The sequence below is a fragment of the Stylophora pistillata genome, chromosome 5 (assembly GCF_964205215.1).
Source record: "Stylophora pistillata chromosome 5, jaStyPist1.2, whole genome shotgun sequence".
Taxonomy (NCBI): Eukaryota; Metazoa; Cnidaria; class Anthozoa; order Scleractinia; family Pocilloporidae; genus Stylophora; species Stylophora pistillata.
Window position 1 is genome coordinate 11,385,480 of NC_142523.1, and position 13,269 is coordinate 11,398,748.

Below are 13,269 nucleotides of genomic sequence, written 5' to 3' on the forward strand. Positions count from 1 at the left end.
AAAGAGGTTTGGGCTTCACATCTGAGAACCATGGCGGAGTACTATCAGCGAGCTCTAGGTCTTTGAGCATCTCAAAGAATTACACTTTCAAAACAAAATTGTGCCTTTCTAAGTACTTGGACTGAGCTAATGATGGACATCCAGCAAGTACATGTGTCATGCTCTCAGGACCTTCGCCACACATTCTACATTTGACATCGTTCTTGTCCGTTTTTCCAGTCTTGTAGGCCATGTAGACCTATGTTGGTGTGAGCTGTTCGTACAGTTCCATGATGCCTGCGATACAGTGGGTAGGAGCACATCGCCATTTACTGAGCCATGCAAAACAATTTTAATGGCTCAGTTGATCATCTTGCCATTTTGCTTTTAAAGACTTCCTTGCCACTGTTGATCTTCGACTTTTTTGACAAGTTTCTCATTTACCACTTTCTTCATATGCTTCTTGATGTGCAGATCTTTGGTAGTTATCTCTGGTTCTTCTGTTGGGCTACATGATGGTTCAGTGGTATTCAAGTTCAGAGTTGTATCCAGTTCTTCTGCAAACTTCTTCGCGTCAGTGATGAGAGAAGAATCCCCTGACTATAGCACATTCTTCAAACCGTTGCACAGATTTCATCTTGGGTTCTGGACTTTCATAGAGTTTAACTGCTGTTGTGATCTTGATCAGCCTATACTAATAATAATAATAATAATAATAATAATAGTAATCGACTTTATTTAAAGAGGGTATATACATAACAGCTTGCGCTGATAAACCAGTGGCCCTCAAAACTAAAGTTAGTAAGTAATGCATTCTAAGCCATAGAGATTAAAAATAGAACTAACTAGTCGAACAATGTATCTATTCAAAGACTATAAACACAATAAAACTAGATTATAATACAGCTTCAAAAGAATCAATACTCTTGCTCAATACTCTTGCTCAATGGCTCGTAGTCCTCGTCCTCCTTTCTCCCTATTATTATTATTGTTATGTCGCAGAGAAATCAACTGAATGCTACATTCTAATCAGGCAGCATAGGGCGAAAACCGTAACCTGTGAACCATGGAGTAAAAAAATAAATGTACATTAACTAATCCTAAAAAGCTTGTCCGTTGTGTCTACGGTCCTCCTTCTAACAGAGAGTCAAACTGCCACCTTGAAACTCCGGGCAATATTCAGCGTGCCCGAGAGCACTGCCCTCTGCATCTTTCGCAGTACGTCTGTGCTTCTGCCTCCCACCAGCTCGCGCATCATGACATCCACCTCCCGTGACCACCCCCCGAGGGCATCCATAATGATGTTATATTGCTTCACCTCGTAGCCTGAGAACTGCTGCCTTAGTTCCCAGCGAAGGAGTCCGTACTTCAGTGTCTTCTCTTCATCCTTTCTTGTCCGATTGTTAACCCACGGGCAGCTCATTTCCACCGTCACAACTCTCTTGCACATATGATTTACAATGCGTGCATCCACCCTATTATTATTATTATTATTATTATTATTATTATTATTATTATTATTATTATTATTATTATTACCTGAAAGGGCAAAAAGAAACTATCATTTCCCATTTTTTTAAAGCGGTTCAGTTAGGTTATTTATAATTCCTCGAAAAAAAAAAAAAAAAAGAACAATACCGAAGTTGTCACCCTAACGCCATGCGAAGGTTTTCGTAAATATCATTAACGCCTATTCATAGAGGATTCCTCCCCAAGACTCAACTCCTTTTAATTCACCGCCAAGATGAAAATTTCTCTCTTCACCAAACATTTACTCGCCTCCGGCTTGCCAATATAATACATTGATAAGTTTACCCTTTAAAAGTGTTCCAGGGAAGATCTATTACGGTTAATGTAGCATTCTTTCATCTTAATAAGCGTACGTGCTATGATAAAACAAGAAACTACAAGTTATGAGTTATACACCAAGATGTAAATGAACTGAGGGATTCACAAGTGTTAATTCCCTCCTCACGACTTAAACCTTGAGAACGAGGTCAGAATAAATTCACGGAGCTAGGTTCTAGAAGTTGACACTGAATTAGTTTTTATAGTTTAAAGTCTTACCAACTACTTACCAGATTTTCATAACGTATATTATAACTTTTACCTTTAGAAGAAATTCGCTGCCTATTTTTTCATGTATCAAAAACTTCAAAACGAAGGGAAAAAAAAAAGAAAGCTCTTGTGGAGAATCTAGGATTCAAAAATACTTTCTCAATTTTCTCTCATAATTTTTTGCAGCATGCAGTGGAAGTGGTTATGCTCAGCGCAAATATCAGAAAACATAAAATCAATACACAGGAAAGTGTGAAGAGCGTTCTGAGACGTTTGCTATCCTAACGACGAAGTTCTCTTAAATAAATTATAAAATAAATAAATTATTCTCTTTTTCATTATGCCAAATTCATCTTTCTCTGAGTCTTTCCGTTACAAGTCTTCTGTCAGCTCTTGAAAGGTCACTGGCGATAGAAAGCTACAGTAGATCAAGAAAAAATGTTGTTAAAATGATGGCCAAACTGAGGTGGCTGAGCGTAATTCTACAGCCTTAGCTTAGTGGCTGACTGTATTATTTGTATTTGTATTTGTACTTGTATTAACGATATTTAGACAGGCCAGCCCAATTCAGCTTGCAACTGGTTTAAATGGAGGCCTGTACATCTCACCCATCCCACCCCAGGGGAGGACATCCATCACTCTGTAATCTCATGTGTGGGGAATTAACGTCTCCTACCCCAAACCTGCAGGAGAAGGGACCTCCATTTATTCGTCCCTATCCGAGAAGACTAAAATATCTAACCATTTCTTGAAGTTACTGAAAGGTAGCAAATTCTTCTCAATTATTTTAATAGCCTGCAGTGTAGGCGGATTTTGGCGGGGCGAGTGGATATTCCCATGGGCTGTTCAGGCCGCCGTCTTGAATTAGAGAAACAGTGGAGAGTTGGGACGAGGTAAAAAGTTTACTACGCTAGTGGGAGGGAGAGAGAAAAATTGGGAAAGGTGAGGGAGAGGGTTTTCTTTCCCCGTCCCCCCACCCACTCCGACATTCTCGCATTCTCGTCCCAATTCTCCCAGTCCGCAGCGAATCCAACATGGCGGCTTAACACTCAAAACCTAGCAACTAAATACAGCAATGGCTCCGACCTGTAGTTGGATGTTAAAAATAGTAAAAATTTAATAAGTTACATCTTAACTCCTTGCTTGTGAGTATTGTTTAACCGTGTGTCTCGAGGCGGAACAGTGAAATATCAATGCGAGTGAAAACACTGATGTGTCAAACACGAAATGGTTACTCACCTAACGAAGAGAAGGCAGAGCCTTCATTGTTCAGCGAGGTCGTTCCGCGATATGCCGGCGATGACTACCTCATCTTCTGACCAATTTCGCGGAACAAATTCATTTAGTTGGTTCAGGCTCAGTTCAGGAGGACGAAGATCAGAGACTGGAGCCATTCCTGTATTTCACCGCTGACAGGAATGGCTCCGACTCATGTGTTTGTTAATTTTTTTTTTTGGTTTGTTTTGGTTAAATAATTTATAAACTGAGATAAATTTAAAAGTGTTTTTTATTAGGTTCTTCTTAAGTTGAACATTACAATGCTTGCAAATGAAGCCCTCTAAAATTAATACAGGGCTACGTAGTGTCAAAATTAAAATACATGTTTCGAAAATCACGCAGTGTTACATGACGCTGCGACCGATATTTTCAATTTACAGTATGCTCGGCTGGAGGAGTTTTTTTTTTTCGTTTTGGCTAAATTATTTATACACTAAGATAAAATCTGAACGAGTGCTCTTCCCATGTTGAACGTTTAGTAATTTATACGCTGAGATGAAAAACCTGAAAGAGCGCTCTTCCTATTTTAAACTCGACGCTGAATGTAATTGAAGCCCTCTTTTATTCATACAGGGCCATATACTTTCTGTAATAATGTCGATCTATCATATGACCAGTACGACCACCTGGGCGCTTTCATCGAAACAATTTTAAGAAAATCCCCGTGTGAGGGTCTGAGTGATGCGAAAGTAGAAAGAAAGAAAAAGACAGTGTGACAATAAATTCTTATTGATTGAGTAAGGTCGGGCCGTACTGGAAAATAAATGGCTCTCAGTCGTGACGCAAGGAGCTCGCTGCGCTCGGTTGGTATTTTACTGTCCGGCCCTCCCACTCAGTCAATAAATGCATACTCTTTTTTTGCAGCAACTGCATGTCACATTTGCAACCTTACGCGGTACCTTTCTAGTTTTGCGTGACCTCAGTTTTTTACAGGCACGACTTCAACTTTCTGGATGCTTATAACATTGCGTTATTCTCGAAACGTGACATGCAGATGCAGCATTAATTTAAAACTTAGACACTACATGGCCCTGTAATAATTTAAGGAGGCTTCATTTACAAGCATTGTAATGTTCAACTTAAGAATAACCTAATAAAAGATACTTTCAATTTTATCTCAGTTTGTAAATTATTTTACCAGAACAAAAAACAAATTAATAAACGCATGAGTCGAGCCATTCCTGTCAGCGGTGAGATACAGGAATGGCTCCAATCTGTTCGTCCTCCTGAACTCAGCCTGAACCGACCAAATGAGTTAGTCAGCGAAACTAGTAAGCGGATGACTTAGTCATCGCCAGAATATCACTGAATGACCTCGCTGAACGAGAAAGGCTCTGCCTTCCCTTCGCTATGTAAGTAACCATTTCTTGTTTGACACATCGGTGTTTTCACTCGCATTGATATTTCATTCTTCCGCTTCGAGACACCCGGTTAAACAATACTCAAAAGCAAGGAGTTAAGATGTAACTTATTAAATTTTACTATTTTCATCATCCAATTGCAGGTCGGAGCCATTCCTGTATTTAGTCGCTTGTCACTCGAAAGATGAAAACCACCAAAACTTAAGACCTCGAGTGTTGGACCAGCCGGGACTCGAACCCTCGACCTCCCGCACAACAGTCCAGCGCACTATCCGTTGGGCTAACATAGCCGTAAGTATAATTTGGATTTATCACCTGAGTTGATAATGGAAGCTGGCCACCATAAAACAGATCTCGAAGCTGACGTTTCGAGCGTGAAAAAAATCGATTTAAGCGCGCCGCACGGAACTCTGGGAGTGAGGTGCCCGAGAAATGTAGGATCTGACGTTTGAGTGGCATGGGCACGAATTAGTCTGAAACTTTTATTCTGATGGCACGTTGAAGAAGTTTTCGTGGCATCGTGGAAGTTACGGATTGTTTAAGCATTTCGCGGGAAAATTAATTCTATCTCGGTCGGTCAGTCCCACGTTTGACCGCCATATTATTTTGTATTTGTTGTAATTTTCGTTTTCGACCTCCCTGTTAAATATCATTTAAATCCTTGAATGTTTTTGGGTGAAAAGTGGTGTAACGAGGTTAGTTTGCCCTTTCCTCGGGGCATTGTGCTGCTGCGTTGAATGAGGAATACGTTTCCACATATTTTTTGGGCACATCTAAAAAGTGGATTTTTTAGTGGTTTTTCGTATCTGGCGTAGCAAAGGTTCTTTTCGTAGAACCCTTAGCTTCACTGAACACAAGTTGAGATTGTGTCAGGATGTGTATATTGCAAGACTGACTGACTCATTCTAAATAACCTTTCCACATTGAATGTCTCACGTGAGTGTATTAAGAATATAGTACTTTTCCGAGGCGCCTCACCAAACTTATGAACTTACCCTCTCAAATGTCACATGGTCAGGAGGTAAATAACACTCCAAATGGTGGTAATGCTTCTGCCTGTACTGACGATATCCATGATCGGTGAACGAAACAACCCACCTTAGAGTCCTGTGATTAAAACACATAGGGCCAGTTATTTACACGAGGTCCAACCCAAACCGCGGTCTTACGCAGGCAGTGGGCCATAAGTATTCTCTGTAAGAGGATGTTTTCATTAAATAAATGTCCTTCCACTGTTAGCTTTCGGCTTTCGGGCGTGAAAGGACCTCAATAGGGTAAACTGATAGCCGTTAAATGGCCTAAAACGTGAGCCGTCTGGCGTACAAATTGACAAGTTTTAATCGTTAGGCGAGAGAAAAGTTAACCGTAAAAACAATTTCTGGTGACAGCTGTAAATTTGCGAAAATTTTAACCATTAGCCATAAAAGCCACCATTGAGAACCTCGTGCAATGGACCAGGCGGGTGGGGGAGGGGAAGGGGGGGCTGGTACATATTCTTAAAAACAACAAATTACCTATTTGGAATGAGGCTGCCGCAAGTTCTGCATTGTGCTCGACCACTACGCGCATGCTCGACACCGTAAGAATAATCAAAGTAGTCAGACTCCTTGAACAAAGAAATGAAAAACAATTAAATCATCGATATTCTGATTTTCAAAATAAAAATATGATCGTGTAGTCTGATGGTCATGCAAATGACTATTGTTGGTAGCGGAAGTCAACATCAAAGCCATTCAACGCTCACTGCGACTTACGCTCAGATCGTGGAAACGTCAGTCATTACCAACTACAACAGTCTTTATCTGGACTTCTCCCCCCGGGATGATCAGACCACACGATCAAACAATTTCCTGGCAAAATACGCGTAACTAGTCATATTTTCACTTCAGAAAACGCACAGTACCCTAAATCAACAACTATGCAGCAAGTTATTTTTTCAGTGTGACAAAAGAAAGAACTTAGTGTACAAAAACACTTTCTGTCTCTTCTAAACAGCAAGCAGCCTACGTAACAATTCTAGTAACGTTTAGCTCTAAATACCCTTGCTGAGATATTTCGGCCCTTTCTCCAGATCCAGTCACAGTCCCTCTCGGTCTAACGACTTGTACAGAGTGGGGCTGAGAGGAGATATGAAGGATAGACTTTGTGTAAGATTACCAAATAGTCCAAATACAAGATGACAAAAACAACTTGAATCAACAGTACCTCTTCTGAATAATTCTCACTGTCACTACCTTCTTGATCAGATTCACTATCACTGAATTGAAAAAAGAATCAAAGCAAATTTTAAATGAAGAAATTTATGATCTATCTTACGTTTAGACAAAAAGTTGCCTTTACGAAAAAAACACAACTGATCCAGCCCTGACCTTGTTGATGAAACAGGCACAACTTTCTTTGGAGTTTTCTTTTTTGCTTCTTTGCTCATCTCCTATTAGGGAAAGTGAAATAAGATTAAAAAGTACTAATGGTTAATTTTTTTCCTTTGATTTTCTTGCCAAGATCTTTGAAGATCTTTTATTTTCTTGCCAATATCTCCAAGGATCTTTCACTTTCTTGCCAAAATCTTTAAGAATCTTCTATTTTCTTGTAAAGATCTTCAAGGATCTTTTATTTTCATGCCAACATCTTTAAAGGATCTTTGAAATTCTTGACAAGACTTCTTGGAGATCTTTGAAGATCCATAGAAGAACCTCAAAGATCTTGACAAGAAAATGAAAGATCCTTGAAGATCTTGGCGAGAAAATGCAAGATCCTTGAAGATCTTGGCAAGAAATTGCCAGATCTTTGAAGATTTTGGTAAGAAAATGCAAGATCCTTGAGGATCTTTAAACAAGCATTGTGAAGATCCTCAAAGAATTATCAGGGATATTCATGAAGAAACACAAGAGAACCTTAAAGGTCCTCATGAAGATCTTTACTGATCCTTAAATATCCTCCAAAGATTTTCACCAGGGACCCACCATTGTTCTGTTCCACTAAGGTGAATAATTGTAAGTGTATTTGCTTTACTTTTGTTTGAAAGAGAAGAAAAATGCTACAAGAAAGACATGTTTCATTTCACCAGAATTTGTCAAAGATCAAATACAAAACTTAACCTGGACAGCAAAAGTTGAAGATTTTTGTTTCAAATAACGTACTACTTACCTGATTTTTTAGATGCCTCTCTCCCAGTTCTTCTGGAGAAAGAACTTCTTCTGCTACTTTGTTTATTGTATTGTCTAGCACCTGGAGGGTCAAACAGAAAGCTCAACAATTACCCACTGTCATAACAACTAAACTCTTGATTCTGGTCAACAAAGTACTGGAAAGGTCACAGAAATGGAAAAAAAATCTGTTTACATGTGAATAAGAATTAAGTGCAGCTCAGCATGTTGAACTCACATAGATTCCCTAAGACCATGCAGAAACAGAGTTAAGTCTTGACAGATGAGCATATAGATCAGAAACAGTATTTTAAAAACTGCACCCCTATTCCAGGATGTCACACTTTGTCAAAACATTAAGGCTGACCATGAGAATGTCTAATAGGATACAAGTACAATTCACTTAGACTTTCACTTAATGAGAATGTCTTATAGGATACAAGTACAATTCACTTAGACTTGCACTAGTTGGGCAAGCAAAACTGTTGAGAGAAAAAAGGCCTGATTGACTTATGATAGACTACAAGGTTCCCCTTCCAAATTGTCATGTATTACCTGACAAAAAAATAAAAAGAGAGAGAAGTTGGTGTTCCATCAAAAATTAACTTAGGGGTCTAGTCTACACCTCTCTAACTGTTACCTCACCTTCACTGGTACAGGATACTTGAGTTGAGCCTTTGCTCTACAGTTTGGACAGTCTTTTGAATGACTAAGAAGAAACAGGAAATATAACTTCAACACTTTATGGTCCCTAAACAAAATTCTAAAATGTGATTGGTTAGCACCTCAATTTAAGCACTGAACTGGGCACCAAGTGAGTTCACACATCATGCCTTTGCAACTGAAGAGAACACAAAAACTGTGCCTTGGTTCTTTTCCTCACAGAACACAAGTACACAATTATTTTTTTATAAATGCCTCTGTTTAGCAAATGATTATTTTTATATTTCTCAATAAAAAAATTATACTCTTACCATGCAGCGAGGATAAAATAACGTATTGTAAAATAATTTGACGTGACTACTGTAAATGGATTTACCTTAACCCTAACATCAGTGCATATTCTCCATAGTTACTGTTCTTTATACATTCCCTAAGGTGCTGATAAATATATCTTATTAGACGTTTTGTTGTGTAGTATTGCTGAGTATTTTTACAAGTTGTGCCGCATTTTGACGAGCCCGTAGGGCAAGTCAAAATACAAATAACGAGTAAAAAATACTCAGCGATACTACACAACAAAAGGTCTAAAAAGTTATTTATTATCCAACATGCCAGACTGTTATTTTAATGCGGGCGAATTTTGTGGATACATATTTTCGGGGAGTGTGTGACAGTATGCAAAGCGGAATGGAATTGGCGCTTTGTTGTGTCGCTGTTTCTATTTTCTTCATTAAATGAAGAAATTTTCTGGTCGTCAAGCTGTTTTTTTTCATTCCATTCATCTTATGAACTTGGACCTATATTTGCCAGCCATTCTGACTCTTCGTTGTCGGAAATATGATTCAAATTGTCCGCCACTTTTTTTTCTCATAACGACAATCCAATTCTTCACTTGCGCGATGTGAGAAAACCCGTTTAACTGGTACTACAATAGATGAGTTCAAATACCGCGTGATATTTGTACTCATCTATGGTGTTATTTGTACTCGTCTAGGTGTAGTTGGATAATAAGGAGAGTTTATTCAACAATGAAGAGCTTATCTTTTGTTGGTGACCATTTTCTTAATTCTCCTGACATTTATGTGTGATACAGGGATGATATGGTATGGAGAAAATAGATGTTAGTCACTCTTGGGGATCAACAGTTAAGATGAATTTTGAAATGAAACCAAAAATATTCTGTAACATGTCTTACCAAAGCCAGTCCCTCATACAACCAAAACAGAACGTGTGTGAGCAAGGCAAAGTGTGTGCCAATACCATGAGTTCACGACAGATACAGCAAAGTAACTCCTCATTTAAATCTTTCAGGCACTTCTTTGATCTGCTGTCATCTACCAGTTAAAAGTAAAGTTTAACACAAGCCCTGTTAATGCCATAAACAATTCTCCTTGTGTGTTCTTCTAGAGGCAAACTTGGCAATTTGGATGGAGAAGATAGCATTCTATCAGAACTGAGGGGAGAATTTAACATGTTCCCTAGCTAAACAACTACTAATTTAAAATAAATATAATGCCATAACCATTTCTCCCTGTGTTCCATTTGAGAAACACCTAAAGTAGGTATCAATTTTGATGGAGAATATAGCTTTCTATCAAAACTGAGGGGAAAATGACTGAGTACTAAAGAATTAACAGGGAAGTGTGATGAAATGCTGGGGAATAACCTTGCAATGGACTAACATCCCATCCGGGGGGGGGGGAGTAGTGATACTCCTAGTTGCTTCATGCTAAGAAAACCAGGATAATCTCCCACTGGATGAGTCACTTAGCTCCAGTACATACTTAATCTACCTTTTTTTTACCAGAAATGACCCTAATGGCTTTTTTTCCACATATTCCTTCATTACATAGAATGCCTTCTGAGGAGAGTTGCATCATACATCATGAAATTCTGTTTGATTCACCTCTTGGAGTTAAATGTACCTTTGCTCCGTTTAACTTCTTCCTGTGGATCAACCTTTTGGTCACCTTCCAAACCCTAAAAAATATTCTATTAATGGTTATGAAAGTGGCCAAAAACACTGTGCAGTATAATTAGATGCTAATATACCTTAAAGAATAAATAATTTTAATTAATAAATGTACAATTTATCTCTTTTAAAGGAGAAGAATGCTCCTCAAACCACATATCTCTACCATAAAGGTATCATGTGCTTCCAAAAAAAAGCAAAAACAGCTGTTTCCCTTACTGTTAACATTGATTGCCAAAAGATGACAAAAATAGTATCCAGACTTAACTGAACAACACATTACTGTCCTGAACAACACTTAACCTGTTTCATATTATTAACTGTAGTAATATCCCTTTCTTTATAATTATCTTATCAGTTTTTAGCTGAATCAAGCACATAATTAAAGTTGATAGATAGAAAGACTGGCTTGGTTCCTAGTAATATTCTTATCCAACCCTATCACGTTCAGAGCACCAATGGAGTGTAAGACTATGTTAGAAGACCTCCGTCCGTTACACCCAATATGGCGTCAGTTTTTTTTAAGTGCAATTTGATGTAGAATTCCCTGGATTTAGTAATAAATTTCCTGAAAAATTACTTGAAATTCTTGAAAATTGAACAGGTGGAAGAATACTCCTCAGGTTTGGAACTTTATTTCATCTGTCATGCTCAACATAAAAGAGAAAACACAGTATAGCTACTTTCTCTAAGAAGATGCTCCATTGCAATTCAGTCCCTTTCCCCTCCCCCCTCAGCAGTTCATCAAGTTCCCCTTACAGCTTTGTCTGTTAGCCATTCACACTCTTGGGTGGGGAGAGGAACTGTGAGAGCACAATGTGTCATGTCCTCGAACACAATAAAATTGCCTCTCTCTGGGCAACTTATAAACGGTTACCCTTCTACTACAGTACATGAATTCTTCTCCCCTTATTTCCATAAGACTTCTTATAAGACTTCATTATTCTAGCATATTTCTAGGATCTAAAAGCAGACAGCCCCCCTTTAAAATTTTTCACCTCTCTTTCTAGTCCGCACTCCTTCCCTTGGGTCCAGTAGCCCTGCTAACACTTTTCAAAGTACCCCTACCTCTGTAGTTCACTTGGTGATACAGGCTTTTTCCGTTTGCTTCGCATTCGCACACTCCCATCGCTAGTTCCTTCTCCAAAGGAGCCCACTTCTTCAGAATCATTTTGGCAGACCTCACTAAAAACATAAACAAGTTCCGAATCGTACGCTGACAAACTCTGTCCTTCTTTCGTTTTAGCTCCTGCACCTCCGAAGACAACTACATCACCATCGCAAAGGACAGCAGAACTACGCTTTGTTTTGTTTACTAGCAGCCCGTTCAGTCCTTGACAATTAATCCTGAACCTTCCATCGTTGAAATGAATTTCAACGTGAACACGACTAATCATTAAAGGACACATGGCACTGTCCATAACAACATCCGAGTTTTCACTACTGCGTCCGAGACGAGTGACAGTCGGTTTTAGCAAAATTTTTTTCGGTTGCAGAGATGGATCATAGGATTTCCCTTCGACTTTCTGCAAACAAAGCATTTTTCTACTCTGATTTCAGCATGCAAAAGCCTCTAATAACAGTTCAAGATTCTTGCAGTGTTCTTGGAGAACTGCAAGGGGCGATTTTGATAAACAGACAACTACGACTCGAATGTCGGAAATCAATCGGGCAAGATCGGACAAGCTCGAATAAAAATTCTCGCCGGTAAAATCTGGAACGATAATGGGAAATGGGGAATGAGGAATGGAAATGAAAGTGATGTTTTGCCTTTACGCGGACCTCACTCGCACTCACATTCCTCGCCGGATCGAAACACGATAGCCACGCCGATCAGCATACTAAGTTTTGAGCTGGTAATGAAATTTAGATGCTTCGGAATCCAGATAGTCTCCCTCGCAGCCGTTTCTTTGGATGTCACGCAACGCTCCCCCAAAAGAACGGTTGCTGACATCCGAACTACATTTCTTTCTCATTGTCCTTGCGGTTTGTTCGCGGTCTATTGAACAGACCAATAACATACCAGAAAATCTGAATGACGTAAGGTTTCACGCGAAAATGTGGATGTGGCAGATGATCTAGCTATCATGTCGGGAGAAACACTGAAGAAATTTGTCAATGAGAGCTCAAAATGTTTCATATGTTCATCGTTGTGCCCTGGTAAAGATAGAGTATATATTTTTGGAAAAACTTCTCACAATTTCGTTGAAATTATAGAATCTACGCTTAACATAGACGTCAACTGCTACGCCAACGACACGAACGCTAGATTGTTTGAGCGATTGTTAAAGTTTCAACGAGCAACTGAGAAAGTAGAAGCTAAAAGCTGAACTGAAACTCTTTATTCGCACTACTTCAAGAGGTTACTACAGATTATAAAAGTCAGAATATATAAGAAACAGTAAATTACATCAATAATCAAAATGAAATACAAGACGCATTTCAATCGAGGCCAAGGGCTAAACGCTTGCTTCGACCTACAGATGGAGATCAGGAGGAAAAAAGCGCGTGCTTGCCGTCAACAAACCGAGCGAAGGCTCTGAGAACACTAAAATTTAGGTCGACCAACGTCTCCTACACTACTTGTACTTCTTCATTTGCCAGTCCGCTGCTAGCTGGAGTGAACCCGATTAGTTATGTTTCAGTTGCATGTAGAAATGGCACTCTGGCGGCCGAAGAAACGCTAACAAGAAGAACCAAGGCAAAGACGAAGCCGTTCATCTTTTGTATAGAATAACTGTACCACTACAAGATCAAACGTGCAGTATTTTCTTACCAAAGTCGAGGTGAAGACTGAGCAGGCCTTTTTTGT

The 13,269-nt window shown here is 39.1% G+C and overlaps 1 protein-coding gene across 1 annotated transcript; it reads right to left on the reverse strand.

Annotated features, from left to right (window-relative positions):
• Window positions 1–204: 204 nt before the first annotated feature.
• Window positions 205–12,266, reverse strand: LOC148730276 (uncharacterized). Its single transcript, XM_088761769.1, has 8 exons — window positions 11,526–12,266; window positions 10,411–10,465; window positions 7,046–7,107; window positions 6,882–6,939; window positions 6,191–6,282; window positions 5,672–5,783; window positions 1,298–2,455; window positions 205–673 (listed from the first exon to the last, which is right to left on the reverse strand). Exons 1-7 carry the CDS (start codon window positions 11,996–11,998, stop codon window positions 2,387–2,389), a joined length of 921 nt encoding a protein of 306 aa, XP_088617895.1. The 5' UTR covers window positions 11,999–12,266; the 3' UTR covers window positions 205–673; window positions 1,298–2,386.
• Window positions 12,267–13,269: the final 1,003 nt, after the last annotated feature.

Coding starts and splice junctions, on each gene's coding strand:
- LOC148730276 (XM_088761769.1), bottom strand. CDS start 11,998: ATGCTTTGTTTGCAGAAAGTCGAAGGGAAATCCTATGATCCATCTCTG. Junction 6,940..7,045: donor GTGCCTGTTTCATCAACAAG/GTCAGGGCTGGA, acceptor ATTCTTTTTTCA/ATTCAGTGATAGTGAATCTG. Junction 5,784..6,190: donor GGCAGCCTCATTCCAAATAG/GTAATTTGTTGT, acceptor TTTTAATCACAG/GACTCTAAGGTGGGTTGTTT.